At 43.7% G+C, this 27,377-nt stretch overlaps 2 protein-coding genes across 2 annotated transcripts in view; both read left to right on the forward strand.

The window, feature by feature from the left end:
* Nucleotides 1-25,248, forward strand: part of LOC141078001 (uncharacterized) — an 81,889-nt gene extending 56,641 nt beyond the window's left edge. Inside the window, exon 5 of the mRNA XM_073564792.1 lies at nt 24,017-25,248. Coding sequence (XP_073420893.1) covers nt 24,017-25,122 — 1,106 coding nt within the window. The 3' untranslated portion in view covers nt 25,123-25,248. The remainder of the gene's footprint in view (nt 1-24,016) is intronic.
* Nucleotides 2,187-8,766, forward strand: LOC141077991 (uncharacterized). The gene is made up of 4 exons (XM_073564782.1): nt 2,187-4,253; nt 8,084-8,233; nt 8,363-8,542; nt 8,626-8,766. Exons 1-4 carry the CDS (start codon nt 4,017-4,019, stop codon nt 8,764-8,766), a joined length of 708 nt encoding a protein of 235 aa, XP_073420883.1. The 5' UTR covers nt 2,187-4,016.
* Nucleotides 25,249-27,377: the final 2,129 nt, after the last annotated feature.

Here is a 27,377-nt window from a genome sequence, read left to right on the forward strand (position 1 = left end):
CCTTCACTATAAAGCCTGGGCCTCATTATACAGCTGTACAGGGGTCTAGTGAAGGCTTTTTAGCCCTTTCCTCAGACTGTAGCTCCTGGGAACAGGCTCTCACTCCTGTCCCTTCACTATAAAGCCTGGGCCTCATTATACAGCTGTACAGGGGTCTAATGAAGGCTTTTTAGCCCTTTCCTCAGACTGTAGCTCCTGGGAACAGGCTCTCACTCCTGTCCCTTCACTATAAAGCCTGGGCCTCATTATACAGCTGTACAGGGGTCTAGTGAAGGCTTTTTAGCCCTTTCCTCAGACTGTAGCTCCTGGGAACAGGCCCTCACTCCTGTCCCTTCACTATAAAGCCTGGGCCTCATTATACAGCTGTGCAGGGGTCTAGTGAAGGCTTTTTAGCCCTTTCCTCAGTCTGTAGCTCCTGGGATCAGGCTCTCACTCCTGTCCCTTCACTATAAAGCCTGGACCTCATTATACAGCTGTACAGGGGTCTAGTGAAGGCTTTTTAGCCCTTTCCTCAGACTGTAGCTCCTGGGCACAGGCCCTCACTCCTGTCCCTTCACTATAAAGCCTGGGCCTCATTATACAGCTGTACAGGGGTCTAGTGAAGGCTTTTTAGCCCTTTCCTCAGACTGTAGCTCCTGGGAACAGGCTCTCACTCCTGTCCCTTCACTATAAAGCCTGGGCCTCATTATACAGCTGTACAGGGGTCTAATGAAGGCTTTTTAGCCCTTTCCTCAGACTGTAGCTCCTGGGAACAGGCTCTCACTCCTGTCCCTTCACTATAAAGCCTGGGCCTCATTATACAGCTGTACAGGGGTCTAGTGAAGGCTTTTTAGCCCTTTCCTCAGACTGTAGCTCCTGGGAACAGGCCCTCACTCCTGTCTCTTCACTATAAAGCCTGGGCCTCATTATACAGCTGTACAGGGGTCTAGTGAAGGCTTTTTAGCCCTTTCCTCAGTCTGTAGCTCCTGGGAACAGGCCCTCACTCCTGTCCCTTCACTATAAAGCCTGGGCCTCATTATACAGCTGTACAGGGGTCTAGTGAAGGCTTTTTAGCCCTTTCCTCAGACTGTAGCTCCTGGGCACCATGTGATTTCACCATAACCTTAACAAGCTAATTAAGGTGTGAAATCTTGATCAAAATTATCTCAGTACACAAATCTCCAAGGGTGCCCAAAGTTTTGCATCGCCCTTTTTCCTTTTTGCAATTATGAAATTGTAAAAAAGTCTAATATATGTTTTATTATTATTTTTGCCTAAAATACAAAGGCCATGTGCAATCTTAGAGGTTTGGCCTTTTAGAGATCATTTCATCTTCATCTTACTACTGCTCACAATAACGGTCATTTTGACCCGGGGCGCCCACACTTTTACATGCCGCTGTCAATGCTTCATCCCGCTGGTGCTCAATATTTAATAGGGTCTTGCTATTAAACTTAATGAAAAGTTTGGTGAATTTCTTTGAGCTGTTATTACTAGAGATGAGCGAATATCCTCGGAGAAGTTGTTATTGGCTAATATCGCTTACCGAATAGCTTCATCGGGACCCCGGATCCCTGGAGCGCTCCCGATAATCAGCTGCATGTGTCGCCCTCCATGCAGGTGCTGTGACTATCACACAGCGCGACACATGCAGCTGATTATCGGGAGCGCTCCAGCACACTGAGTCCTGCACACACTGAGGCCCCTGATCATGTGACCCCTGACTCCTCCCCTCCTGTGACCTCATCACAGGTCCTGTGTGCACAGAGCAGTCATATATGTGGCGGACACTCCTGGATCTTCTGCTTTCTGGGCCGGTTCCTCCTGTGAGTCCTATTAACCCTTTCGCTCCCTGTATTCTCCATTCTGATAGGACACTATCTGAATTCGGATAGTGTGACGGGAATATAAGCAATGTGGAAGGAAAGAATGACATTTTACTTTATTTCCTCACAAAAATGTGAGTTTACCCCGAAATTGGCAGCGTAACAAATCCTTATTTCCCCCACTGTAGTTTGTAGACTCCATATACAGATCCCTTAAGTGTGAAAAGAGCTGAATTCCCCACTTAAGTTATTGCATTTTGGAAATTGCCCCCACTGGGAATTTATCTCCAGGTAAAGGCACAATTGTGTCTCCATGGGGGTTGTGCTCACAGCCCAACATCGTGCGGCCCTACAAAGAAATGCCACCCCGCACCATTACTGACCACTGCCAAACCGGTCATGCTGAAGGATGTTGCAGGCAGCAGATCGCTCTCCACGGCGTCTCCAGACTCTGTCACGGCTGTCACATGTGCTCAGTGTGAACCTGCTTCCATCTGTGAAGAGCACAGGGCGGCAGTGGTGAATTTGCCAATCCTGGTGTTCTGTGGCAAATGCCAAGCGTACGGTGTTGGGCTGTGAGCACAACCCCCATCTGTGGGCGTCGGGCCCTCAGACCATCCTCATGGAGTCAGTTTCTAACCGTTTGTGCAGACACATGCACATTTGTGACCTGCTGAAGATCATTTTGCAGGTCTCTGGCAGTGCTCCTCCTGTTCCTCTTTGCACAAAGGTGGAGGTAGCGGTCCTGCTGATGGGTTGATGCCTTCATACGACCCCCTCCACATCTCCTGGTGTACTGGTCTGTCACCTGGTAGCGCCTCCAGCCTCTGGACACTACGCTGACAGACACAGCAAACCTTCTTGCCACAGCTCGCATTGATGTGCCATCCTGGATGAGCTGCACTACCTGAGCCACTTGTGTGGGTTGTAGAGTCTGTCTCATGCTACCATGAGTGTGAAAGCACAGCCAACATTCAAAAGTGACCAAAACATCAGCCAGAAAGCATTGGTACTGAGATGTGGTCTGTGGTCCCCACCTGCAGAACCACTCCTTTATTGAGGGTGTCTTGATAATTGCCATTAATTTCCATCTGTTGTCTATTCCATTTGCACAACAGCATGTGAAATTGATTGTCAATCAGTGTTGCTTCCTAAGTGGACCGTTTGATTTCACAGAAGTTTGATTTACTTGGAGTTATATTCTGTTGTTTAAGTGTTCCCTTTATTTTTTTGAACCATGTATATATGTCACGTTGCTGTCAGACTCGGGGCCTGCTGTTCCGGCTTCGGCCACTAGGAGGAGCCGGACTGGCATGTCGCTGCCAGACTCGGGGCCTGCTGGTCCGGCTTCGGGCACTAGGAGGCGCCGGACTGACACGTCGCCACCAGACTCGGGGCCTGCTGTTCCGGTCTCGGCCACTAGGAGGCGCCTGGCCGTCTCGTCGTCATCGGACTCGGGGACGGCTGTTCCTGCCTCGGCCACTGGGAGGCACCGTGGTTTGCCCCTGGGTGAGGGTGGTGACAGAGAAGAGGCTCCTGCGCAGGCATCTGGTGGGCGCAGGCTCCGCCCCTCTGTCAGTCATGTAGGGCTTATTGCATCACCATCTGGCCTGGTCCTGGGGGCGGTCCTAATTTCATCATCAGTCCGGGAACCTGTGAGGGATGACCTGATCCCTCAAATACCTTGGGACTGGTCTTGCAAGCCGCCAGATATATTCTTGGTTCCCCTGCGTGTTACTGTGTGAATTGCTATAGTTAACTCTGACCTCAGCCTGGATTTCTGACCATTCTATTGCCTGCCATTTTTGTACCTCTGCCTCTCTTCCGGTTTTTTGACACTGACCTTCGCTTGGATTTCTGACCCTTCTGCTGCCTGCTGATTCTGTACCTTTGCTGCCCTTCTGGTTTTACTGACCTTGGCCCAGACTTTTGACTCTTTCTCTGCCTGCTGATTTTGCACCTCTGCTGCCCTCCGGCCTCCGACTACTGCCTCCTGACCACGATTAGGGTTTTAGTTTTAACCCCTTGGCGGCTGTCCAGCTCTGGTCCACTGCTCCACCAAACAGCTACCCCATGGGCCTTGCTACAATTCCAGATCCCTGTATAGGGGTTAAGGGTCTCGGGGTTACTCGGGGTGCTGTTCCTACTGCAGCCCAGATTCACAGACGGCCATGACATTATATCCGGCCCAAAAAACTGCTTTTTGTATATATGTCCATCATATATAAAAGCAGTCTCCTTAACTTTTTTTTTCCCCTTCTTCTCCTGCCTGAGCTGATTTCTTGGCCTAACACCTGCTTCAGTGCACAGCCTGCAGGAACACTCCCATCTTCCTATACTAGCATGCTGCAGCCTGGAGACTTCAAGGGAAATGCTGAGCGTCAGAAATCCACATTCCTGGGACATCGGCCTCTGGGCAGCTCTGGTCGTGCTGGCCCAGAGGCTCCGGTAAGTTTTGTTACCCGTCTCTCTCTCGTTTTCTAAGAAATCTCTGTGTGTGAAGGCTTATGTGGATTGTGGTTCTGCAGGCAACTTCATGGATTTTTTGCTTGCAAGGAATCTTTGTGTACCTTTGTTAAGACTTAATGCCCCAATTCACACCACTGCAATTAATGGTACATCTATTGTCCAGGGTGGAGTGGAATTTGTCACTACAGAAATTGCTATGTCAGTGGGGGCATTACACACCGAACAGATGTCGTTTTTTGTTATTCACAATTTATCACATGCAGTTGTGGTAGGCATGCCATGGTTGCACCAGCATAAACCTGTTATTGACTGGCACTTAGGTGATATCGTGCGCTGGAGTCCACAGTGTCAGAATCTCTGTATGTCGCTCTCAGTGAACCAAATTAAAATTAAAACACCCTTTATACCATATGCATTCAGGGACTATGAGGATGTTTTTTCCATAGTGGAGTCTGAGAAATTACCTCTTTAGAGATTATGACTGTCCTATAGACTTGGTCCCATGTGCTCGTCTCCCTAAGGGGAGAATATTTAATCTCTCTGGTCCAGAGCGTGTAGCCATGAATGACTACATAACAGACAGCTTACGAAAAGGTTTTATTAGACCCTCCACTTCACCTGTAGGGGCTGGGTTTTTCTTTGTGGAAAAAAAGATGGTGGACTCAGACCTTGTATTGATTATCGTGAGCTGAACGCTATTACTGTAAAAAATCAGTATCCGCTTCCACTCATCCCTGATCTGTTTAACCAGCTACTGGGAGCCTGTTAGTTCACTAAGCTTGATCTCTGGGGAGCTTACAATCTTGTCCGCATAAGAGATGGAGATGAGTGGAAAACCGCGTTTAACACGATCTGTTATGAGCTCATTTTCTGCTCCACCAGTTGAGAGTTCTCCTTCTGTTCTCCCTCTGGTGGTGACAGGAGGTAGTGAGGTTGGTTTAAGTGGTAGTGATCTACCACCTGATGAGGAGGATAACGATTGGATCTCTGGAGTATCAGACTGGATATAAGACAGCCGATGCCCTATCCTAGTGCTGGTGATTCAGTCTGCTTCTCAGGTCTTGGACTTCAGCTCTCTTCCAGTCTTCTCAAGTTAAGTTTGTTTTTTGCTAATGTTCACACTTGCGCTTGTTGGTCAATTCAGTTTCTTGTGTGGTCAGCTTGCCCCAGCTGGGGCTATGCTGAACTTCCACTCCTATTTATCTGTATTTGACAATTTGCCTTTGTGGCCCTTATTAGATTGGCCTCTTTTTGCTCTGTTTCAGAATATTTCAGAGTGCTGATATAGTGGGAGAAGTCTAGTGACTTCAGGGTTAATTTTGCTATCAGACGAGTTGGACATTATTTTGGTAGGGTTTTTTGGCAGATTGCAGACAGTGGCTTTCCTTTCCTTTCCTTTATAGTTAGTCGGGCCCCATCGTTTGCTCAGCCTATTTTCCTGCCTGTGTTTGTGTTTTCATCTTGCTTCACTGTCAATACATGTGTGGGGGCTATCTATTCCTTTGGGGTCTGCTCTGGGGCAGTTAGTTTTCCCTTTTCCTGCTTTAGGTTTATGTGGTCCTCCGGCGGTGACGAGGCGTCTAGGAACATCGTAGGAACGCTCCACTACTACTGTTAGTTGTGTGGTTAAGATCAGGGATCTGCAATCAGCATAGTTACCAACCTCTCTGTTTTTTCTGGGACTTAGCTTTTTTGTTGTTCCTTCTCGGTGACCCATTCATAACAACGCCCCTTGGTCATTTTGAGTATCTTGTGATGCCGTTTGGGTTAAGTAACGCACCTGCCGTGTTCCAAAACTTTGTGAATGATATCTTCAGGGATATCTGTGGGTTATATGTAGTGGTTTATTTAGATGACATCCTGATCTACTCTGCTGATGTTCTTACACACGCGCAACATGTCCGTTCTGTGCTCCAGAGACTTAGAGAACATTCTCTATTTGCCAAGCTGGAGAAGTGTGTTTTTATGGCTGAGGAGGTACAATTTTTGGGGTACATGATTTCTGCTAAGGGGTTCTGCATGAATCCTGCCAAGATCCGACCAATTAGAGAATGGGTGCAACCCAAAACTAAATCACAAAACTCAAGATAAAAAGCGGACGGCACCGCTGTTACCGTGTGACTTCAAATGATGTGCGGCATGCAGAAGCCCAGCATCTGGAAACCTCGGGTGCCAGACCTGGAAACAGTCAATCCTGGGAATCCATGCAAAGAGAAGAGGTCGCACTCATCGAGATTGAAGTTTCACTGATTTATTGACATATCAAGAACATGTCAAGTCGGGGGAGTGACATAAGGAGTGCAAAGTAGGCTGATGGATATTTCTTGTTGCTGAAACTGTGATTTTTTTCCATTTTAAACCTTTTTTTAACCCCTCTGATCAGTGCGATCATACAACATACAAGCCTCTGATGTCTCCGGTGATGCCCTGTACTACTGTAGTGCCGTGTATCATCACTGCCTGTCAGTGTAGTACTGACGGCCCCATACACATGAGATCAGAGTTGGCTGAACGGTCATTTGTCAGACGGCGATCTCTCCCGACTCCCTCATACACACAAATATTCCAGCTTTCCTGTGGTCTGTATGAGAGAGTCACCTCCAGACTCCTGTAGAGGAGGATTATCTACAGGAAGAACAAACGGATTATCCTCTGAAATTCAGGATGTCAGATCCTTCTCTGCCCTGACATCATCTGTCGGGAGGCCCCCAAATACATTATGTGGTCGGCCAAGCCCCCCGAAATCAGTGCTTTCATGGAACTTTAGTCTAATGTGTATGGGGGCGTTATAAGGTAACTTATTGGACGCTGCCTCTGGCCCAGCCTAATAGACCTTCATACATTGCAGCCTAGACCCCATTATTAGGCATGTAAGTATCGGAGTAACTAGGCCGCCCCATACTATCGAGTACTTGGAGGCGGAGGGCATTCAGCCAAACTCTGTCACACCTTCTTAGATGCCATGTTTGCTTTTCACAGCAGCAAGTGGTTTTGTTGCAGCCTCATCTGTGCCGTCCCTGCGGTGTACATCTATGTTCTGGTGCACAAAAAGCTTAATTTCTTTTTAATAGATGTTCAACATGTTAAAAATTATAAAATGTGTCTTCTGCTTTTTGCATATTTTTTTCTTCTTACAAGAATTGTTGGAGCTAATTTTCTTTAGAAACATTTTAATATCGGCTTTATCTGGAGTTTTCTTTAATATAGGAAAGCCTAAGGCCAGAAATAATCCCCATAAATCACTGTACATGGAGATTTTTGGATCAGATCATTTCTGTCCGTTGTGTTTGTCGAAACAAAAAATCTTTTCTAAAAGCCTCAAACTTCTGTGTGTGACTCAGAGCTGAGATCTAACGTGAGAGAAGATTCCAGTGCGGGGAAGACGGGAAACCTTCATATAGACGGCCGGTGGGGATGGAGTCAGTGACCAACTTTGGCCAAATATGTCTCTAGAGCCATAGTAGAAGATGAAGATGTCGTCCTCATCATGAAGGAGTTATTTCTCATGTCGCGTGTAATGAATATCTCCTGCAGTATTGCTAATGCCGATTCCAGTGTCGGTAATGAGAGGAGAATTAGCGTTATGGAAGATGAGTCTATGAGGAACGTGTTCAGCTGCCGACTCCGAGGAGGAAACTGCTTGTTGTCTGTGGCCTAAATATATAGGTTTTATTAGTAGATGTCAGGGGAGAAAACTAAACCCTGTAAAATAATAAATCTCCTCATATGTTTCCCTTATTATCTCCAGTAATTGTATTATTACACAGGATTCTTATGATGTTACATCGGATCATCTTCTTCTCATTCAGGTCTCTACAATATCGGATCCTCTCAGTGAAGATCTTCTACAGAAGAGAATTTTCCTGATTTACCCATCAAGGATGGATATGGACAGAGACAAGATGGCGGAGAGGATATTACACCTCACCCTAGAGATCCTCTTCCATCTCACTGGAGAGGTGAGAGATTCTGATGACGTCACATTACATCATTCTTATCTATGGGAATAACAGATGGACAGAACTGGAGAGGTGAGGACTCTGGAAATGTCTGTAGTGAGATTTATTAATGTGTCTCTCCATTACCAGGATTACACAGTGGTGAAGAAGACCTCTAGTGATCGCTGTCAGGACCCTGTGTCTGAGGGATGGGGAAGACCCCTGAGCCCAATCACAGGGCCTCCTCCTCACCCCCTGATCCATGAGAACATCAATGACCAAAAGATCCTAGAACTCACCTACAAGATGATTGAGCTGCTGACTGGAGAGGTGACACTGCTGGGAATGCTGGGACATTATACAGTAACGCTATGAAGGGATCGGGGGGATGACGGTATCATTGTATGTGTCAGGTTCCTATAAGGTGTCAGGATGTCGCTGTCTATTTCTCCATGGAGGAGTGGGAGTATTTAGAAGGACACAGAGATCTGTACAAGAACGTCATAATGGAGGTTCCCCAGCCCCTCACATCACCAGGTAATAGACACGACTAAATACACACGGCCTATAATTATCTGTATGTAGAGAATGAATTCAGTCCCTGTATGTGTTTCCTCCAGATCTATCCAGTAAGAGGACAACACCAGAGAGATGTCCCCGTCCTCTTCTTCCACAGGACTGTAACCAAGAAGATCCCAGTGCTCCTCAGGATCATCAGGTAGATGGAGAGAAGGTGTCAGGAGATCTCCCCTATGATGTGTAGACGGCTGTGAAGGTCTTGTGCTCAGTCTTGTTTTATCCACCAGTATTATATGTTTTATACTTGTGTAATGAGAACGGTGGAGATGGCAGGATTAGAGCTGATCATAGATGGGACTTCTCCATCTGTCAGTGACTTTCACAATATTAGTTTCAGGGTGAAGATCTGACCCATATTAATCCTACAGAGACATATGTGAGGGGTGATGAGTGGTGTAAAGAGGAGATTCCCACATATGACTACCCAGGTGAGTAGTAACCACTGAATGCAGAGAAGTCACAGATTCCTCTCAGTCACCGACTGTGGCTGCTTTATCAGTGGTGTAGTCCGGCCGTATTACCATGGTCACCATTTTGCCTCTAGACCACAACATTCTCCTCCACCCAAAACTGTTCAAATGACTTTGGGCATTGAAAGCCCTTTTCTATAGAACTTACAACCTGGAGGATCCACCTACCCCCTGGGATTAGTGTGAGGGTGATCCCTTAAGGCAAGATCTGTATGATTGCTCGTACCTGACCCAATATAGGCCGAGTGCGCGCTTAAAGAGTCACACTGAGCACAGAGTTAGATGTCTACTCCTTTCTCAGCAAAGGCTTGCACACAACTGAAGTTTATTCTCAAGACAGAGAGACAGGAAATGGGTGTCACACAATCTTCTGAGTAGCCAGTGTCAGTCTATGATAGGTCCATTTCAGCTTCACTTCCATATATGGTATCCAGTATCTCAGCTTCTGCATTCCAAGGATTCCTTCCAGGGTGTTGTCTGAAGACACAGACGCCATCTTGGTACACCATATCTGAACTGACTTATATAAGGTTTAATAATTGATTTCAGTAGCCATTCTCTACTTCACATTAGGAGACACTGATCGTTACCTGCCCAGATCTGTAACTATAAAGCCAAATGACAGCGTACGTAGAGTGTGCTGAGAAGATAGAAAATCACTTGTAGAAAAATATGTGCTTTATGTGGTGCTCTGATTACATATTCATCTGTATTACATCCAGCAAAATGTCACCAGCGATGGCGGCGCCTGCGCAGTAGTATCTATAAGTAAGAGATAGAGGCTACTGCGCAGGCGCCACTGGTGTCGTTTGCTGGATGTAATTTTTTTCTAAGCCTCACAATAGCCACAATATTATAGGCATTATCAACAATAATATAAATGCTATTATATGCATTATGTAATAATGGGGGCAAGTCAGTGAGGGATCAGTGACCTGTCATAAGCCAATACAGATGAATATGTAATCAGAGCACCACATAAAGCCCCGCCCACAGCCCCACCCACAGCCCTGCCCACATGCCGCCCACAGCCCCGCCCCAGAGTACGAGAATCTCATTAACTGAAAACTACAAATACAGATTAAACAACAACCACAAGACGGATTTCATCACCAGGTATCATTGTAATCAGTATAACGGCGCCGACCTGACAGTGTCTGTAGGTTACTGAGCACAATCCTCCTGACAGGTTCCCTTTAAGACTTCTCAGCTCTGCACTATTATACACAGTTCTCTATAAATGTGTAATATTTCTCCATGAAACTCATCTGACAGAAAATATTGGACCTTACGATAGTTTAGATTGTGAGGTCACCGAGCCCCATACTCTAATTACCCCAGAGAGGTTTCACCACTAGCTACTCATTTATTACTGATGGAGACTGTGGAGTTTGATCATTTCAGTAGATGTTATTGTGTATAGTCACAGTGTTTGATTACTGTAGTGTCCAAAATCCTCTGATTTAACCTCTTCCTGCAGCCAGTTTTGTGTTCTTAATCAGGCCCCATTATTAATATCTGACGTGTGTCACTTTATGTGGTGATAAATTATTCACAGAGGATAATAGAAAACAAATGGATCTTACAAATTATTTTCCAGCTTCGCACTATACCCTATATACGGTTGTACACTACTGTCTGGGCACATGGCAGTGTTCAGAAGGGAAGGAGCGCCATTTAGCTATTTGAATGCAGATCTAGCTGGAATAGTTTGCAGACACAATGTATTGGGAGCACTGTTCATGGTCACCTGGCAGCTCAAAAAATGTCCACCATGAACATGCTTGGCTCTATCTTCTCTGCTTTCCATATCCCAAGGATTGCCTTGCTCATCGTCCTTCAATACCCTTACATGGATCTGGACTTACACTGGGACCCCTAGGCTTGGACCATGGTGTTACCTGCTATTCTGTGGTGTTAGATGGCAAGAAGAATAGTCAGGTATCTGGGTCAGAACCAGAAGGACAGAATACAGAATCAGAAGACACAAGAGTAGTCAGTAAATGGGCCACGGTCACAGCAGGAAGCAAATACACAAGCCGCAAGCTGAGCACAGAGGACAGAACCAGAGGAGAACAGCGCTGTATCTGGCAGATTCCGGCCATGTGCTTTGCGCTTTAGTAGGGTGTGGTACTTTCCAATTGGCTGAAGTAGGGAGCAGATTACTCCAGCTGGACAGCAGGAACAGATCCCAGATGAGATTGGACACACCATATGCAGAAGCCCTAATATAACTAAATCACACAAAACCAGAATAGTCGAAATCCCCATAAAGTGATTCCATGTAATTAATTAATTCACTGAGGGTTATAATCTATACACACGTGGTCAAAATTGTTGGTACCCCTCTGTTAATGACAGAAAAATCCACAGTGGTCACAGAAATAGCTTGAATCTGACAAAAGTAATGCAAAAGTAATAATAAATAAAAAATCGATGAAAATGAGCAAATGAAAGTCAGACATTGCTTTTCAATCAAGCTTCCACAGAATGTGTAAATCGCGGTGTGTCCACTACTTTGCATCACAGGTGTCTACAATCCTGGAATCAGTGAGTGGCCTGTATAGAGGCTACAGATACTCACTGTGCTGTGTGGTGACATGGTGTGTATCACACTCAACATGGACCAGAGGAAGCGAAGGAAAGAGATGTCTCAGGAGATTAGAAAGAAAGTTATAGACAAACATGTTACAGGTAAATGTTATAAGACCATCTCCAAGCAGCTTCATGTTCTTGTGACTAAAGTTGCACATATTATTCAGAAATTTAATATCCATGGGACTGTAGCCAACCTCCCTGGACATGACCATATGAGGAAAATTGATGACAAATCAAAGAGATGGATAATATGAATGGTAACAAAAGTGCCCAGAAAAACTTCTAAACAGATTATAGGTGAAGTTTAAGCTCAAGGAACATCGGTGTCAGATCGCACCATCCGTCGTTGTATGAGCCAAAGTGGACTTCATGGGAGACGACCAAGGAGGACACCATTGTTGAAAAATAATCATAAAAAAACAGACTGGAATTTGCCAAACTACATGTTGACAAGCTACAAAGCTTCACATAATGTCCTATGGACAGATGAGACAAAAATGGAACTTTCTGGCAAGGCACATCAGCTCTATGTTCTCAGATGGAAAAATGAAGCATATCACAAAATCAACACTGTTCCTACTGTTATGTTCTTGGGCTGCTTTGCTGCATCTGGCACAGGGTGTCTAGAATCTGTGCAGGGTACAATGAAATCTCAAGACTATCAAGGGATTCTACTAGAGAGAAATGTGCTGCCCAATGTCAGAAAGCTTGGTCTCAGTCGCAGGTCATGGGTCTTGCACCAGGATAATGACATGCAATACACAGCTAAAAACATGCAAGAATGGCTGAGAGGAAAACATTGGACTATTCTGAAGTGGCCTTCTATGAGCCCTGACCTAAATCCTATTGAGCATCTTTGGAAAGAGCTGAAACATGCCATCTGGAAAAGGCAACTTTCAAGAACTGGAGCAGTTTGCTCTTGAGGAGTGGGCCAAAATACCTGTCGAGAGGTGCAGAAGTCTCATAGACAGTTACAGAAATCGTTTGATTGCAGTAAGTGCCTCAAAAGGTTGTGCAACAAAATATTTTAGTTAAGGGAACCATCATTTTTGTCCAGGCCTATTTCATGAGTTTTACTTTAAATTCTGTGGAAGCATGGCTGAAAAGCAATGTCTGACTTTCATTTGCTAATTTTCATAGATTTTTGATTTATTACTACTTTTGTCAGATTAAAGTTATTTCTGTGACCATTGTGGGTTATCCTGTCATTAAATGAGGGGTACCAACAATTTTGACCACGTGTGTAGGAGCAGTGAATATTTTGACTCCACAGCAACTTTCCGGAAACTAACACACAGTGGATGTTGGAGAGTGAAAATTACACATTTGCCATTTTCTTACCCAGCACATAGTGCCCAGATTGTGCTCCAGGAGACACCGCAAATTAAGTGGGTTCTTCTCACTATAATATTGCTAAATACAGGGATCCTAAATGTTGTTTGCGCACACTGCAAGACTCCGAAGTGAGAGCGGATTTTGCTGGATTGGTTTATAGAAACCTTGTTGCTTTTCAACAGCCTTTGAGCCACTAATAGTGCGGGAACCTCTGTTATTCCATTGACAGATGATGGACCTGAGTGAGGTCTTGTTTTTTGTGAGATGAGAATTGGTATTATTTTCACCTGCATAACATTGATTGGTTTCTTTTTATTCGATATTTGGGAGGCAGAATGAACCAACAGTGGAACACCACACACTACTGGTTCATCCAACAAGGTTTTCTATTAGACTGTAAAGTCTCATTGTCTTGGTAACATAGTAACATAACATAACATAGTTTTGAAGGCTGAAGGAAGACCTTATGTCCATCTAGTTCAGCCTATTTTTAGTGCAGCTGTTCTGTATTGTTGATCCTGGGGAAGGCAAAAAACCCACAGAGTAGAAGCCAATTTTCTCCATAGGGAAAAAAATTCCTTCCCCAAAGCTGGGTCAACCATCTACCTATAATATTATATTATTCGTAACCTTCTATACTGTTACTCACAAGAAAAGCCTCCATTCCTTTCTTAAATTCATTCAGTGAGTTGGCCATCACCACTTCCTCAGGAAGAGAATTCCAGAGCCTCACTGCTCTTACCATGAAGAACCCTCTTCTATGCTGGTGCAGAAATTGTCTTTCCTCCAAACGAAGAGAATGCCCCCTTGTTCTTGTCACAGTCCTTGGTACAAACAGTTCATTGGAGAGATCTCTGTATTGCCCTCTGATATACTTGTACATATGTATTAAGTCTCCCCTAAGTCTTCTCTTTTCTAGAGTAAATAGACCTAATTTTGATAACCTTTCTGGGTATTGTAGTGAACAAACTCCATTTATCATTTTAGTAGCCCACCTTTGAACCCTTTCAAGTTCAGTAATGCCTTTCTTGAGCACCGGCATCCAAAATTGCACACAATACTCCAAGTGTGGTCTGACGAGTGATTTGTACAGAGGGAGAATTATGTTTTCATCTCGTGCCCCAGACCTCTTCTAATGCATCCCATGACACTATTTGCTTTGGTGGCAGCTGCCTGACACTGGGCACTCCAGTTTAGCTTCTTATTGACTAAGATGCCTAAGTCTTTTTCCATGTCTGATTTCCCCAGCAGTTTCCCATTTAGTAAGTAACTGTAGCATCTGTTTCTCCTTCCCATGTGCATAACCTTACACTTATCTGTGTTAAACCTCATTTGCCATTTTTCAGCCCAATTCTCAAATTTACTCAAATCTGTCTGTAGTTGCAAACTGTCCTCCTTTGTGTTAACTACCTTACATAGTTTTGTATCATCTGCAAATACTGATATTTTACTGTGTAAGCCATCCACTAGATCATTAATAAACATATTAAATAGTAGGGGGCCCAATACAGACCCCTGTGGTCCCCCACTAGTAACCCTGGCCCAATCTGAGTATGCCCCATTAATAACCACTCTTTGTTTTCTATCACTAAGCCAGCTACCTACCCATCTACACACATTTTCCCCTAGCCCAAGCTTTCTCATCTTACTTACCAATCTTTTATGTGGGACAGTGTCACATGCTTTAGAGAAGTCGAGATAAATGACATCCAATGATTCTCCTGGGTCCATTTGAGAGCTTACATCCTCATAGAAGCTGATCAGGTTAGTCTGACAGGAGCGATCCTTCATAAATCCATGTTGATATGGAGTTAAACATTTATTAACATTGAGATATTCCATAATGGTATCCCTTAGAAATCCTTCAAAACTTTTACCCACAACAGATGTTAAGCTTACCGGCCTATAGTTTCCAGGTTCCCTTTTACACCCCTTTTTGAATATTGGTACCACATTTGCTTGCCACCAATCAAAAGGAACAGACCCTGTTTCTATAGAGTCTTTAAATATAAGGAATAGAGGCCTGTCTATCACATTACTTAACTCCCTTAATACCCGAGGGTGAATGCCATCAGGGCCTGGTGATTTGTCAATTTTAATCTTACTAAGGCGGTTCTGCACTTCTTCCTGGGCTAGGCAGGTAATACTTAATGGGGAGTTTACATTATCACTCTGCATTTCCCCTGGCAAATCCTTTTCCTGTGTGAACACTGTTGAGAAAAAAGTATTTAAAACATTTGCTTTTCCCACATTGCTTTCCATGATTTCACCCTCATTGTTCTTTAAAGGGCCGACACCATCAATTTTAATCCTTTTACTGTTTATATAATTAAAGAATAGTTTGGGGTTTGTTTTACTTTCCTTAGCAATGAGTCTCTCAGTTTCCACTTTTGCTAAATGTATTTGTCTTTTACACATTTTATTTTTTTCTCTATAACTTTTTAATGCTTCTTCATTGCCTTCTTGTTTTAGCTTCCTAAATGCCTTGTTCTTGTTCTTTATTGCCCTTTTTACATCCTTATTTAGCCACATTGGTGTTCTCCTGTTCCTAGCCCTTTTATTTCTGTATGGTATGGCTAGCTTGCAGTGGGGGTGTAAAACTGATTTAAATATTTCCCATTTATTTTCTGTGCTCCTATTTTTGAGGACATTGTCCCAATCAATTCGGCGAAGGTCCTCTCTAAGCTGATCAAACTTTGCTTTCCTGAAATTCAGCGTTTTGGTAACCCCCTTCCAGGGCACCTTACTGAAGGACAAGTGGAATTGTGTTATATTGTGGTCACTGTTCCCTCGGTGCCATCGACTCGGACTTCTGTTATTCTATCTGGCCTGTGGCTTAACATTAAGTCCAGAAGGGCCGTCCCTCTAGTTGGGCCCTGCACAAGTTATGACAGAGAATTATCCTTGGTCACTGACAGAAATTGGTTTCCTTTCTGAGATCCGCAGGTTTCAGTTTCCCGGTCTATGTCGGGGTAGTTGAAGTCCCCCATAATAATCACCTCATTGGGATTTGCTGCTTTGTCTATTTGTTTCAATAATACATTCTCAGTGGCTTCTGTTATATTTGGTGGCTTATAACAAACCCCTATGAGGATTTTATTACTTTTCCCTCCTTGTATCTCCACCCATAGAGACTTCACCTCTTCATTTCCCTCTTGTATATCTTCTCTTAGTGTGGGCTTTATATATAGACAGACTCCACCCCCTTTCCTTTTTTTACGATCCCTTCTAAACAAATCATATCCTTGCAAGTTAGCCGCCCAGTCATAGCTGTCGTCTAACCATGTCTCAGTTATTCCTACTATGTCGTATTTTTCCTCATACATTACCAACTCCAGATCTTCAATCATATTGGTCAGGCTTCTTGCGTTGGTCAGCATGCAGGAAAGAAGTTTTGCTTAATTTTTCTAAGCTTCCTTCTGAGTACCCTGCCTTGGGTCCTCTTTACCACATCTAGTATCCTTGATTAGTTTGTCCTTCTGCTGCATGTTCTTATCTGCTGTTTTTCCTCCCATCCCCTCTTCTAGTTTAAAGCCTTCTGTGCTGCTGAATGTCTCATGGTCCCTACAAGACCAGGTCCAGTCTTTCTGGCCAAACTTCCCTTTTATGAGTGACACCAGTAAATGTGCAGTGAGGCCAAGTGTGAATTTCTGTCCAATAACAGCAGAGTTTCCCTTTATCCTGACTTTTCAATTTGTATTAAAACCAACTAACTTCAAGGAGGATTGTGATAATCTCCAGGACAAACATTCCGCCTGTGCCATGATAGATCTCTAAGCTGTGCGTGGCTGATGGCTGTAATATACATTTATTCCCGCCTGCAGGAGATGTGTTGGCTCCAGCCCTGGTGTCATGGAGTCACTCCACATCATAAATTACATTGTTTTTGATCCTAAGGAATTCAGATTACTGCACAATCTCTCCTGAAATGGGGAGCAATATTATTTTCTCTAATCTTCTGCTCAGGATCCATAGTAGCTCCAATGCTCCACCATAAATGAGGGCAACTCTGGTTTACTGTTGTGTAATCTGTATTTGTAGTTTTCAGTTAATGAGATTCTCGTGCTCTGGGGCGGTGCTGTGGGTGGGGCTGTGGGCGGGGCTTTATGTGGTGCTCTGATTACATATTCATCTGTATTGGCTTATGACAGGTCGCTGATCCCTCACTGACCTGCCCCCATTATTACATAATGCATATAATAGCATTGATATTATTGTTGATACTGCCTATAATATTGTGGCTATTGTGAGACTTAGAAAAAAAATTACATCCAGCAAAATGTCACCGGCGATGGCAGCGCCTGCGTAGTATCATCTATAAGTAAGAGACAGAGGCTACTGTGCAGGCGCCGCCATCGCCGGTGACATTTTGCTGGATGTAATTTTTTTTCTAAGTCTCACAATAGCCACAATATTATAGGCATTATCAACAATAATATCAATGCTATTATATGCATTATGTAATAATGGGGGCAGGTCAGTGAGGGGTCAGCGACCTGTCATAAGCCAATACAGATGAATATGGAATCAAAGCACCACATAAGTCTCATTGACAGTTACAGGAATCGTTTGATCGCAGTGATTGCCTCAAAAGGTTGTGAAACAAAACATTAACCCTTTTGCGCCAGAGCCTGTTTTTGCCTTTGTGACCAATTTTTTAAATTCTGATCAGTGTCACTTTATGAGGTCATAACTCTAAAAAGCTTCAACAAGTCCTGGTGATTCTGAGAATGTTTTCTCGTGACATATTGTACTTTATGTTAGTGGTAAAATTTGTTTGATATGACTTGCGTTTATTTGTCAAAAAAATGGAAAATTGGCGAAAATTTAGAAAATTTCACAATTTTCAAAATTTTAATTTTTATGCCCTTAAATCAGAGAGTCATATCACACCAAATGGTTAATAAATAATATTTCCCACATGTCTACTTTACATCAGCATAATTTTGGAAACAATTTTTTTGTGTTAGGAAGTTATAAGGGTTAAAAGTTGACCAGCGATTTCTCATTTTTACAACAAAATTTATAAAACCATTTTTTTAGGGACCACCTCACATTTGAAGTGAGTTTGGGGGGTCATTATGACAGAAAATACCCAAAAGTGACACCATTCTAAAAACTGCACCCCTCAAGGTGCTCAAAACCACATTCAAGAAGTTTATTAACCCTTCAGGTGCTTCACAGGAATGAATGGAATGTGGAAGGAAAAAATAAACATTTACTTTCACACAAATTTTCCTTTACACATAATTTTTTTTACTTTCGCAAGGGTAACAGGAGAAAATGGACAATACATTTTGTTTTGCAATTTCTGCTGAGCATGCCGATACCCCATATGTGGGGGAAATCTCCTGTTTGGGCACACGGCAGGGCTCGGAAGGGAAGGCAAAATATGCTGCAATAATTAGCGGTTGCCATTGTCATGATCCAGGCCGGGGTTTGTTTGTTGTTATTCTCTCCCCAGGCTGGTCTTGCGGGGGTTAACTTTCTGTGCCTCGTTTTGGGATATGTTTGGCTATTTCAGTCCGCTGCTGCCTGCAGGCAGCGTCAGTTACACTTCCGGCCCCTGGTTTGAGCAACTGACCCCGTTACACCCTGATTTGTCCTCTGGCCGTTTACTCAGTTCCCGTACCTTCTCATTCCTACTACCCCGCTTATCTTGGTGTTGTCTCCTCGTGCTGTGACCTTGGTATCGGATCTGGCTTGTCCTCTGACCTGTTTTACTGTCTCACGTCTCTGGTATCTCTACCCCCGACTGGCTCCGACTTCTCTGGCTTGTATTTGACCACGTGTATTGCTGTTTACTCTGGTACTGCGTTTCCTGTGCATTCCTGACCCAGCTTGTCTGACCACCCTCACGTCACCTAGTGGCATCTATGCTGCCACATGGTGCTGTTACACTATGAGTGCAACCTTGCTTCCCTCACCATCACCCCCTGGTGGAAGATGCACGCTACTGCGCTGCAGCAGCATTACAGCCATGTCCCATTTGGAGAGTCCCTGATGTGCCTAAACAGTGGAAACCCCCAACAAGTGACACCGTTTTGGAAACTAGACCCCCTAAGGAACTTATTTAGATGTGTATTGAGCATCTTGAACCCACAGGTGCTTCACAGAAGTTTATAGCGTAGAACCGTGGAAATAAAAAAACTAAAAAAAATTTCTAAATCTTTTTAGCTCCATATTTTGCATTTTTATAAGGGCCACAGGAGAAATTGTTCCAAACAATTTGTTGTGCAATTTCTCCTGTGCTCGCCGATACTCCATATGTGGGAGAATACTACTGTTTGGGCGCATGGCAGAGTTCGGGAGGGAAGGAGTGCCATATTGGAGAGCAGATTTTGCTGGAATTGTTAGTGGGTGACATGTCACATTGTCAGAGCCCCTGAGGTGCCAGAACAGCATAAGCCCCAAAAGTGACTGCATTTTACCAAATACTTCCCTGAATGAATTCTTCTAGTGGTGCAGTGAGCATACTGACACCACAGCTGTTCCATAGAATATTATACCATTGGGCAGTGAAGAAAAAATAATTACATTTTTACCACTAAAATGTTGTTTTAACCCCAGATTTTACATTGGAAAATATATAGACAGGTAAATGGTCACTACACCCAGAGATGAATTCACAGAAGGGGGTCATTTCCTATTCCCAGAGGGGTGTCATTTCCATAATGGAGTCACTTCAGGGGGATTCTGCTTTTATGGCACTTTGGAGAGCCGATAAGTACCAGAACAACAGAATCCCCCCTGAAGTGACCCCATTTTTGTAATGACACCCCTCTGGGAATTCATCTATCGATATAGTGACCATTTTCACTACATGGATAATTTCTAGAAACACCTAGTAGAATTTTAGGGCAAAAATTGCAAAAATGTCATTGTGGTGCCCAATATATTGTGCCCAGCTTGTGTCTCTGGAGACCTCCCCCCACCTACCCCCGGAAATTGTTAAGTCAGCTCTACTCAAATGTGTCTGTCACTAAATCAAATGCTTGAATGTCAAAACAGTTCGAAAACGTGGTTCTGTGTGGAAGATTGTAAAGCCGTCATGGAGGCATAAGGCTGGCAGTGATGGTCATTGTGGGTAATAATAGCGGGGATCATGCCTCATTCCTCTCTAGGAACATACACGACATCTTCTCTGGGGGTTCTTTCTTGTCTCAGTTACTGGGATGAGTGCAATAAAATGTCGCTCAGTGAGTCTTCTTACATCTTCACATTCTAAAGGATTGGCGGGGACAAAATTTTCAAAAACAAGATTTTCAGTGACCTTTTCCTGATAATCAAGGAAAGTATCTGCATTTCCGGCTTTTTTGTATAGTAACATAGTAATTAAGGTTGAAGGGAGACTTTAAGTCCATCTAGTTCAACCCATCCTATCCTAACTTGCCCTAACATGTTGATCCAGAGGAAGGCAAAAAACCCCATGTGGCAAACAGTAAGCTTCACATTAGGGAAAAAAAATTCCTTCCCGACGCCACATACGGCAATCAGACTAGCTCCCTGGATCAACGCAACACTAAGGAAACTAAGTGTATATACCCTATAATATTATACTTTTCAAGAAAGGCATCCAGGCCCTTCTTAAATTTTAGTAGGGAATCACTCATTACAACATCATATGGCAGAGAGTTCCATAGTCTCACTGCTCTTACAGCAAAGAATCCGCGTCTGTGAGTATGCTTAAACCTTCTTTCCTCCAGACGTAGAGGATGCCCCCTTGTCCCCCCGTCACAGGTCTAAGAGTAAAAAGATCTTTAGAAAGGTCTTGGTATTGTCCCCTCATATATTTATACATTGTAATAAGATCACCCCTAAGCCTTCAATTCTCCAAACTAAATAACCCCAATTGTAATAACCTGTCTTGGTATTGCAGACCCCCTAGTTCCCTAATAACCTTGGTCGCTCTTCTCTGCACCCGCTCCAGTTCAGCTATGTCTTTCTTATACACCGGAAACCAGAACTGTACACAGTATTCTAAGTGTGGTCGCACTAGTGACTTATATAGAGGTAAAATTATGTTCTCCTCCTGAGCATCTATGCCTCTTTTAATGCATTCCATTATTTTATTTGCCTTTGCAGCAGCTGCCTGACACTGGCCACTAAATGTGAGTTTGTTGTCCACCCATACACCCAGGTCTTTTTCAGTGACAGTTTTGCCCAGTGTTTTACAATTAAGCACATAATTATACATCTTGTTCATTCTACCCCAGTGCATGACCTTACATTTATCCCCATTAAAGCTCATTTGCCATTTATCAGCCCAAGCTTCTAGTTTACATAAATCCTCCTGTAATATAAAATTGTCCTCCTCTGAATTGATTACCCTGCAGAGTTTAGTGTCATCTGCAAATATTGAAATTCTACTCTCTATGCCCCTTACAAGGTCATTAATAAATATGTTAAAAAGAAGCGGGCCCAAAACTGACCCCTGTGGTACCCCACTGCTAACTGTGACCCAGTCCGAGTGTGCTCCATTAATAACCACCCTTTGTTTCCTATCCCTGAGCCAGCTCTTAACCCACCTACACATATTTTCCCCTATCCCCATTGTTCTCATTTTATGTATCAACCTTTTGTGTGGCACCGTATCAAAAGCTTTTGAAAAGTCCATGTACACCACGTCCACTGCATTCCCTTGGTCCAGTCCGGAACTTACCTCTTCATAAAAGCTTATCAGATTAGTCTGACAGGAACGGTCCCTTGTAAACCCATGTTGATATTGGGTCATAAGTTTATTCTTCTCCAGATACTCCAGTATAGTAACTCTTAGAAAACCCTCCAGGATTTTACCCACAGTTGAGGTTAAACTCACTGGCCTATAATTTCCAAGTTCAGTTTTTGTCCCCTTTTTGAATATTGGCACCACATTTGCTATACGCCAGTCCTGTGGTACAGACCCTGTTATTATGGAATCTTTAAAGATTAAAAATAATGGTCTATCTATGACTGTGCTTAATTCCTGCAGTACTCGGGGGTGTATCCCATCCGGGCCCGGGGATTTGCCAATTTTAGTGATTTTTAGACGCCGCTGTACTTCCTGCTGGGTTAAGCAGGTGACATTTAATGGACAATTTTTTTTTCCATTAAAAACACAAAAGAATTATATGTGGCCACCTGAAAACAAATACATGACTAACTTTATATACCAGATATATGATTTTCTTGATACCTGGTATGGCTGTAGAACCTGATCTGTAAGGTCCACACCCCCATATATTTGTGGTAGTCAATGACAGACACAGGTTTTGGAGTAGTGGATCCCTGTTGGTCTGCAGTGGCCCTTGTGGCATCTGTGTGGATCGAGGTCAGGATAAAAATATCTTTTTTATCCTTATACTTAAGGACAAGCAGCTCTCCATTGTGTAAAGCCCCTGACTGCCCCTTTCAGAACTTTTTGCTGACCAATGATTTTGGAAACCCGTGACGGTTTTTGCGAATGGTCCCACAAGCCCCTATGTTATGTTCAACCAGACTTTTAAATAGGGGTATACTGGTGCAGTAGTTGTCAACATACAGATTGTAGCCTTTTTGTAAAAATGGAGTTATCAGCTCCCAAACCATTTTTCCAGATGTCCCCAGATAAGTAGGGCGTCCTGGTGGGTTTAGTTGGCTATCTTTCCCCTCATACATGCGAAAAGCTTTCATAACGGGTCCTAGGAAGAACAGCAGAAAACATTGGGGTGGCTTGAACAGGGCGGTTGGACCAATAGGACCGAATGCTCATTTCTTTATCAAGCCCCATAGCGAATGTAAGTCCTAAAAATGTTTTCATTTCTAGGATATTAGTTGGTTCCATAAATTTGACCTAGCATAATAGGATCGTGGATTCTGGCTGATGAATTGGGACACATATGAATTTGTAGGACAATATCCTCTAGCAAGCTATCTGTCATAAACAAATTTAAAAAAATAATTGGTCCAAAATTTTCCACCTCCACATTTATACCAGGAATGGCATTAAAATTAGGGATGAATGGAGTAGCCGAATCCGAAGCCTCCCATCTGGGAAATGCTACATCAAGAGGCAAAGCCCCTTGGACATTGGTGTGCGCCAATTCACGAGCACTAGGGACAGCGCTAGTACTGGGCATTGTTCCCTGAGTTGGAGACATTTCTCCAGAAGCGCTATTTGTCCTTCTTGTTGTACTGGTCCTTGTGTGTGAGGATGGACCAGAATCACTGCTCATTTCTGAGCTATCACTGTCACTGCTACTAAAGCCCTCGAAATCCACATCGCCATCTGACACTGCACTTTCTTCACTGTCAGAACATAAAAGTGCATAAGCCTCCTCTGCACTATAATAGTGACCGGCCATTTTTTTCATTTTATTTTTTTACCGGAAATAGAAAACTCTGACATGACTGACGTGACCAAATTATTGGGGAGACAATTGAGAAAAGCCTAATTCTTTACCCTACCCCTAACTTTAGAATAAACCCTATCTTTAGCCTAACACTAACCCTAAGTATAGCATTAACTCTAACCTGCCTTATCTGTTTTTCTATTGACAAATGATGGACCTGAGTGGGGACTTGTTTTTTGTGAGATGAGAATTGGTATTATTTTCGCCTACATAACATTGATTGGTTTCTTTATATTTGATATTTGGGAGGCCGAATGAACAAACAGTTGAACACCACACACTACTGGCTCATCCAACAAGGTTTTCTATTAGACTGTGAACTGTCATTGTCTTGGTAAATAATTAAAGCTTTTACATAGCTTGCCATTTTTATGTACAGTTTAAGTAGAAATGTTCAAAAATATAAAACTCAAGGATATTTTATTTAAAAAAATGTTTTTTTATCTTAGCAGATGACTGTACCAGGAGATCAGAGGGACAGCTGACATCTTCAATTTTTAAATCTGATGATCTTGAGATCCTACAAGATACAACTGAAGTGATTGCTATTACTCCAGATATATCATCATCCATTCACAGCAAAGATCTGTCATCTGATCCTATGAAACAGGTCCCATCTTCTGATTCATTACTGACTACTATGGAAAATCAAAGTCACAAAAGAGACATTAAAAAACAAACTGCTCCTAAAGCAAAAAAGTCATTTTCATGTTCAGAATGTGGGAAATGTTTTACATGGAAATCACGTTTTGTTACTCACTATAGATCTCACACAGGGGAGAAGCCTTTTTCATGTTCAGAATGTGGGAAATGTTTTATCGATAAATCAGAATTGGTTAGGCACCAAAGAACTCACACACGGGAGAAGCCTTTTTCCTGTTCAGAATGTAGGAAGTGTTTTAACAAGAAATCTAATTTTGTTACTCACCAGAGAACTCACACAGTGGAGAAGCCTTTTTCATGTTCTGAATGTGAGAAAAGTTTTATCGATAAATCAGAATTGGTTAGGCACCAAAGAACTCACACAGGGGAGAAGCCTTTTTCCTGTTCGGAATGTGGGAAATGTTTTAGCCAGAAAGCGATTCTTGTTAGACATCAGAGAACTCACACAGGGGAGAAGCCTTTTTCCTGTTCAGAATGTGGGAAATGTTTTAACCGGAAATCACAATTGGTTAATCACCATAGAACTCAGACGGGGGAGAAGCCTTTTTCCTGTTCAGAATGTGGGAAATGTTTTAACATGAAAGAACATCTTATTGGTCACCACAGAACTCACACAGGGGAGAAACCTTTTTCGTGTTCAGAATGTGGGAAATGTTTTAAACTGAAACATCATCTTGTTAGGCACCATAGAACTCACACAGGGAAGAAACTTTTTTCATTTTCAGAATGTGGGAAATGTTTTAACCAGAAAGGGAGTCTTGATGAACACCATAGAACTCACACAGCGGAGATGCCTTTTTCATGTTCAGAATGTGCAAAATGTTTCAACCATAAAGGGAATCTTGTTAGACATCAGAGCAGTCACACAGGGGAGAAGCCATTTTCATTTTCTTAACGTGGGAAATATTTCACTTGGAAATCAACTGTTAATAAACATCAGAGACGTCACATAGGGGAGAAGACTTTTTTATATTCATAATGTTGGAATAGTTTTACCCAAAATTAAATCTTCTTAAATGGGTTGTCTCTTGTCATTCCTCATGTTTGCTGACAAAAGGATAAAACTAAACTTTATTAATTCCAAATGTAAAACTATACCCATAATTCACCCCCTGAAGGTTAGTCAGTAGGTGACTAATAGAAAAAACATGTACCCCACATCTCAGTATATAGGGTGAGGTGACGTGTACACATTCACTCTCCAATAGAGTTGAGCGAAACGGGTCGAAAAAATTCAAAAGTCGCCGACTTTTGGCAAAGTCGGGTTTCATGAAACGAAACCCGACCCTAGGATGAGGTCGGCCACGAGGTCGGCGACTTACGCGCCAAAGTCGCGTTTCAAAAGTTTGTTTTGCGCTCTTTTTCAGCCAATCAGGATCCACGGACACTGTGGGCAACGTGATGACATAGGCACGGGTCACCACCATCTTTCAGAAGGGCATGCAAGTGATTGGCTTGCTTTGGTGGGCGTCACAGGGGGTATAAAAGGGCGTGCACGCCGACCGCCATCTTACTTCTGCCGATCTTAGTATAGGGAGAGGTTGCTGCTGATTCTGTAGGGAGAGCGTTAGGCAGGGAAGAAGACAAAAAAACTGCTTCTGCTGCTAGCGATTTGGCCTGCACAACACACAAGTCACTGTGTGTGCAGTGCAAGGGGAGGCTATATTGTGGTGTATCAGTGGTGTTGGTTGTTGGGCTGCTTTTTAAGGCTTCCTGACACGCTGGCATTGCTGTTTACCCACTGCTCCGCAAACTGCTTTTTTAAAAGCAATCCAATCTCCCTTATCCTCTCGTTACTTTGGTCACAGGCAGCTGTGCCATCGAGCGTGTCACATAGCGCTCAGATATCAGTGGGCCGCACACAATCCACAAGTGTCCAGTGTCCAAAAGTGTACGCAGAGATTCAAAATCTCCATTATCCTCTCGTCACTTTGGTCACAGGCAGCTGTGCCATCGAGCGTGTCACATAGCGCTCAGATATCAGTGGGCCTCACACAATCCACAAGTGTCCAGTGTCCAAAAGTGTACGCAGAGATTCAAAATCTCCATTATCCTCTCGTCACTTTGGTCACAGGCAGCTGTGCCATCGAGCCTGTCACATAGCGCTCAGATATCAGTGGGCCGCACACAATCCACAAGTGTCCAGTGTCCAAAAGTGTACGCAGAGATTCAAAATCTCCATTATCCTCTCGTCACTTTGGTCACAGGCAGCTGTGCCATCGAGCGTGTCACATAGCGCTCAGATATCAGTGGGCCGCACACAATCCACAAGTGTCCAGTGTCCAAAAGTGTACGCAGAGATTCAAAATCTCCATTATCCTCTCGTCACTTTGGTCACAGGCAGCTGTGCCATCGAGCGTGTCACATAGCGCTCAGATATCAGTGGGCCGCACACAATCCACAAGTGTCCACTGTCCACAAGTGTACGCAGAGATTCAAAATCTCCATTATCCTCTCGTCACTTTGGTCACAGGCAGCTGTGCCATCGAGCGTGTCACATAGCGCTCAGATATCAGTGGGCCGCACACAATCCACAAGTGTCCAGTGTCCAAAAGTGTGTGCAGAGATTCAAAATCTCCATTATCCTCTCGTCACTTTGGTCACAGGCAGCTGTGCCATCGAGCGTGTCACATAGCGCTCAGATATCAGTGGGCCGCACACAATCCACAAGTGTCCACTGTCCACAAGTGTACGCAGAGATTCAAAATCTCCATTATCCTCTCGTCACTTTGGTCACAGGCAGCTGTGCCATCGAGCGTGTCACATAGCGCTCAGATATCAGTGGGCCGCACACAATCCACAAGTGTCCACTGTCCACAAGTGTACGCAGAGATTCAAAATCTCCATTATCCTCTTGTCACTTTGGTCACAGGCAGCTGTGCCATCGAGCGTGTCACATAGCGCTCAGATATCAGTGGGCCGCACACAATCCACAAGTGTCCAGTGTCCAAAAGTGTACGCAGAGATTCAAAATCTCCATTATCCTCTCGTCACTTTGGTCACAGGCAGCTGTGCCATCGAGCGTGTCACATAGCGCTCAGATATCAGTGGGCCGCACACAATCCACAAGTGTCCAGTGTCCAAAAGTGTACGCAGAGATTCAAAATCTCCATTATCCTCTCGTCACTTTGGTCACAGGCAGCTGTGCCA

Source organism: Dendrobates tinctorius, unplaced genomic scaffold (assembly GCF_039654945.1).
Source record: "Dendrobates tinctorius isolate UK_male_01 unplaced genomic scaffold, ASM3965494v1 ptg000489l, whole genome shotgun sequence".
NCBI classification, from domain to species: Eukaryota; Metazoa; Chordata; class Amphibia; order Anura; family Dendrobatidae; genus Dendrobates; species Dendrobates tinctorius.

What these genes read in the sequence shown, in the direction of transcription:
- LOC141077991 (XM_073564782.1), top strand. Translation starts at nt 4,017, where the DNA reads ATGTCCATCATATATAAAAGCAGTCTCCTTAACTTTTTTTTTCCCCTT. An exon ending in GTGCTGGCCCAGAGGCTCCG is followed by an intron (nt 4,254 to 8,083) that starts GTAAGTTTTGTT and finishes CTTCTCATTCAG; the next exon opens with GTCTCTACAATATCGGATCC. An exon ending in TCTTCCATCTCACTGGAGAG is followed by an intron (nt 8,234 to 8,362) that starts GTGAGAGATTCT and finishes CTCCATTACCAG; the next exon opens with GATTACACAGTGGTGAAGAA.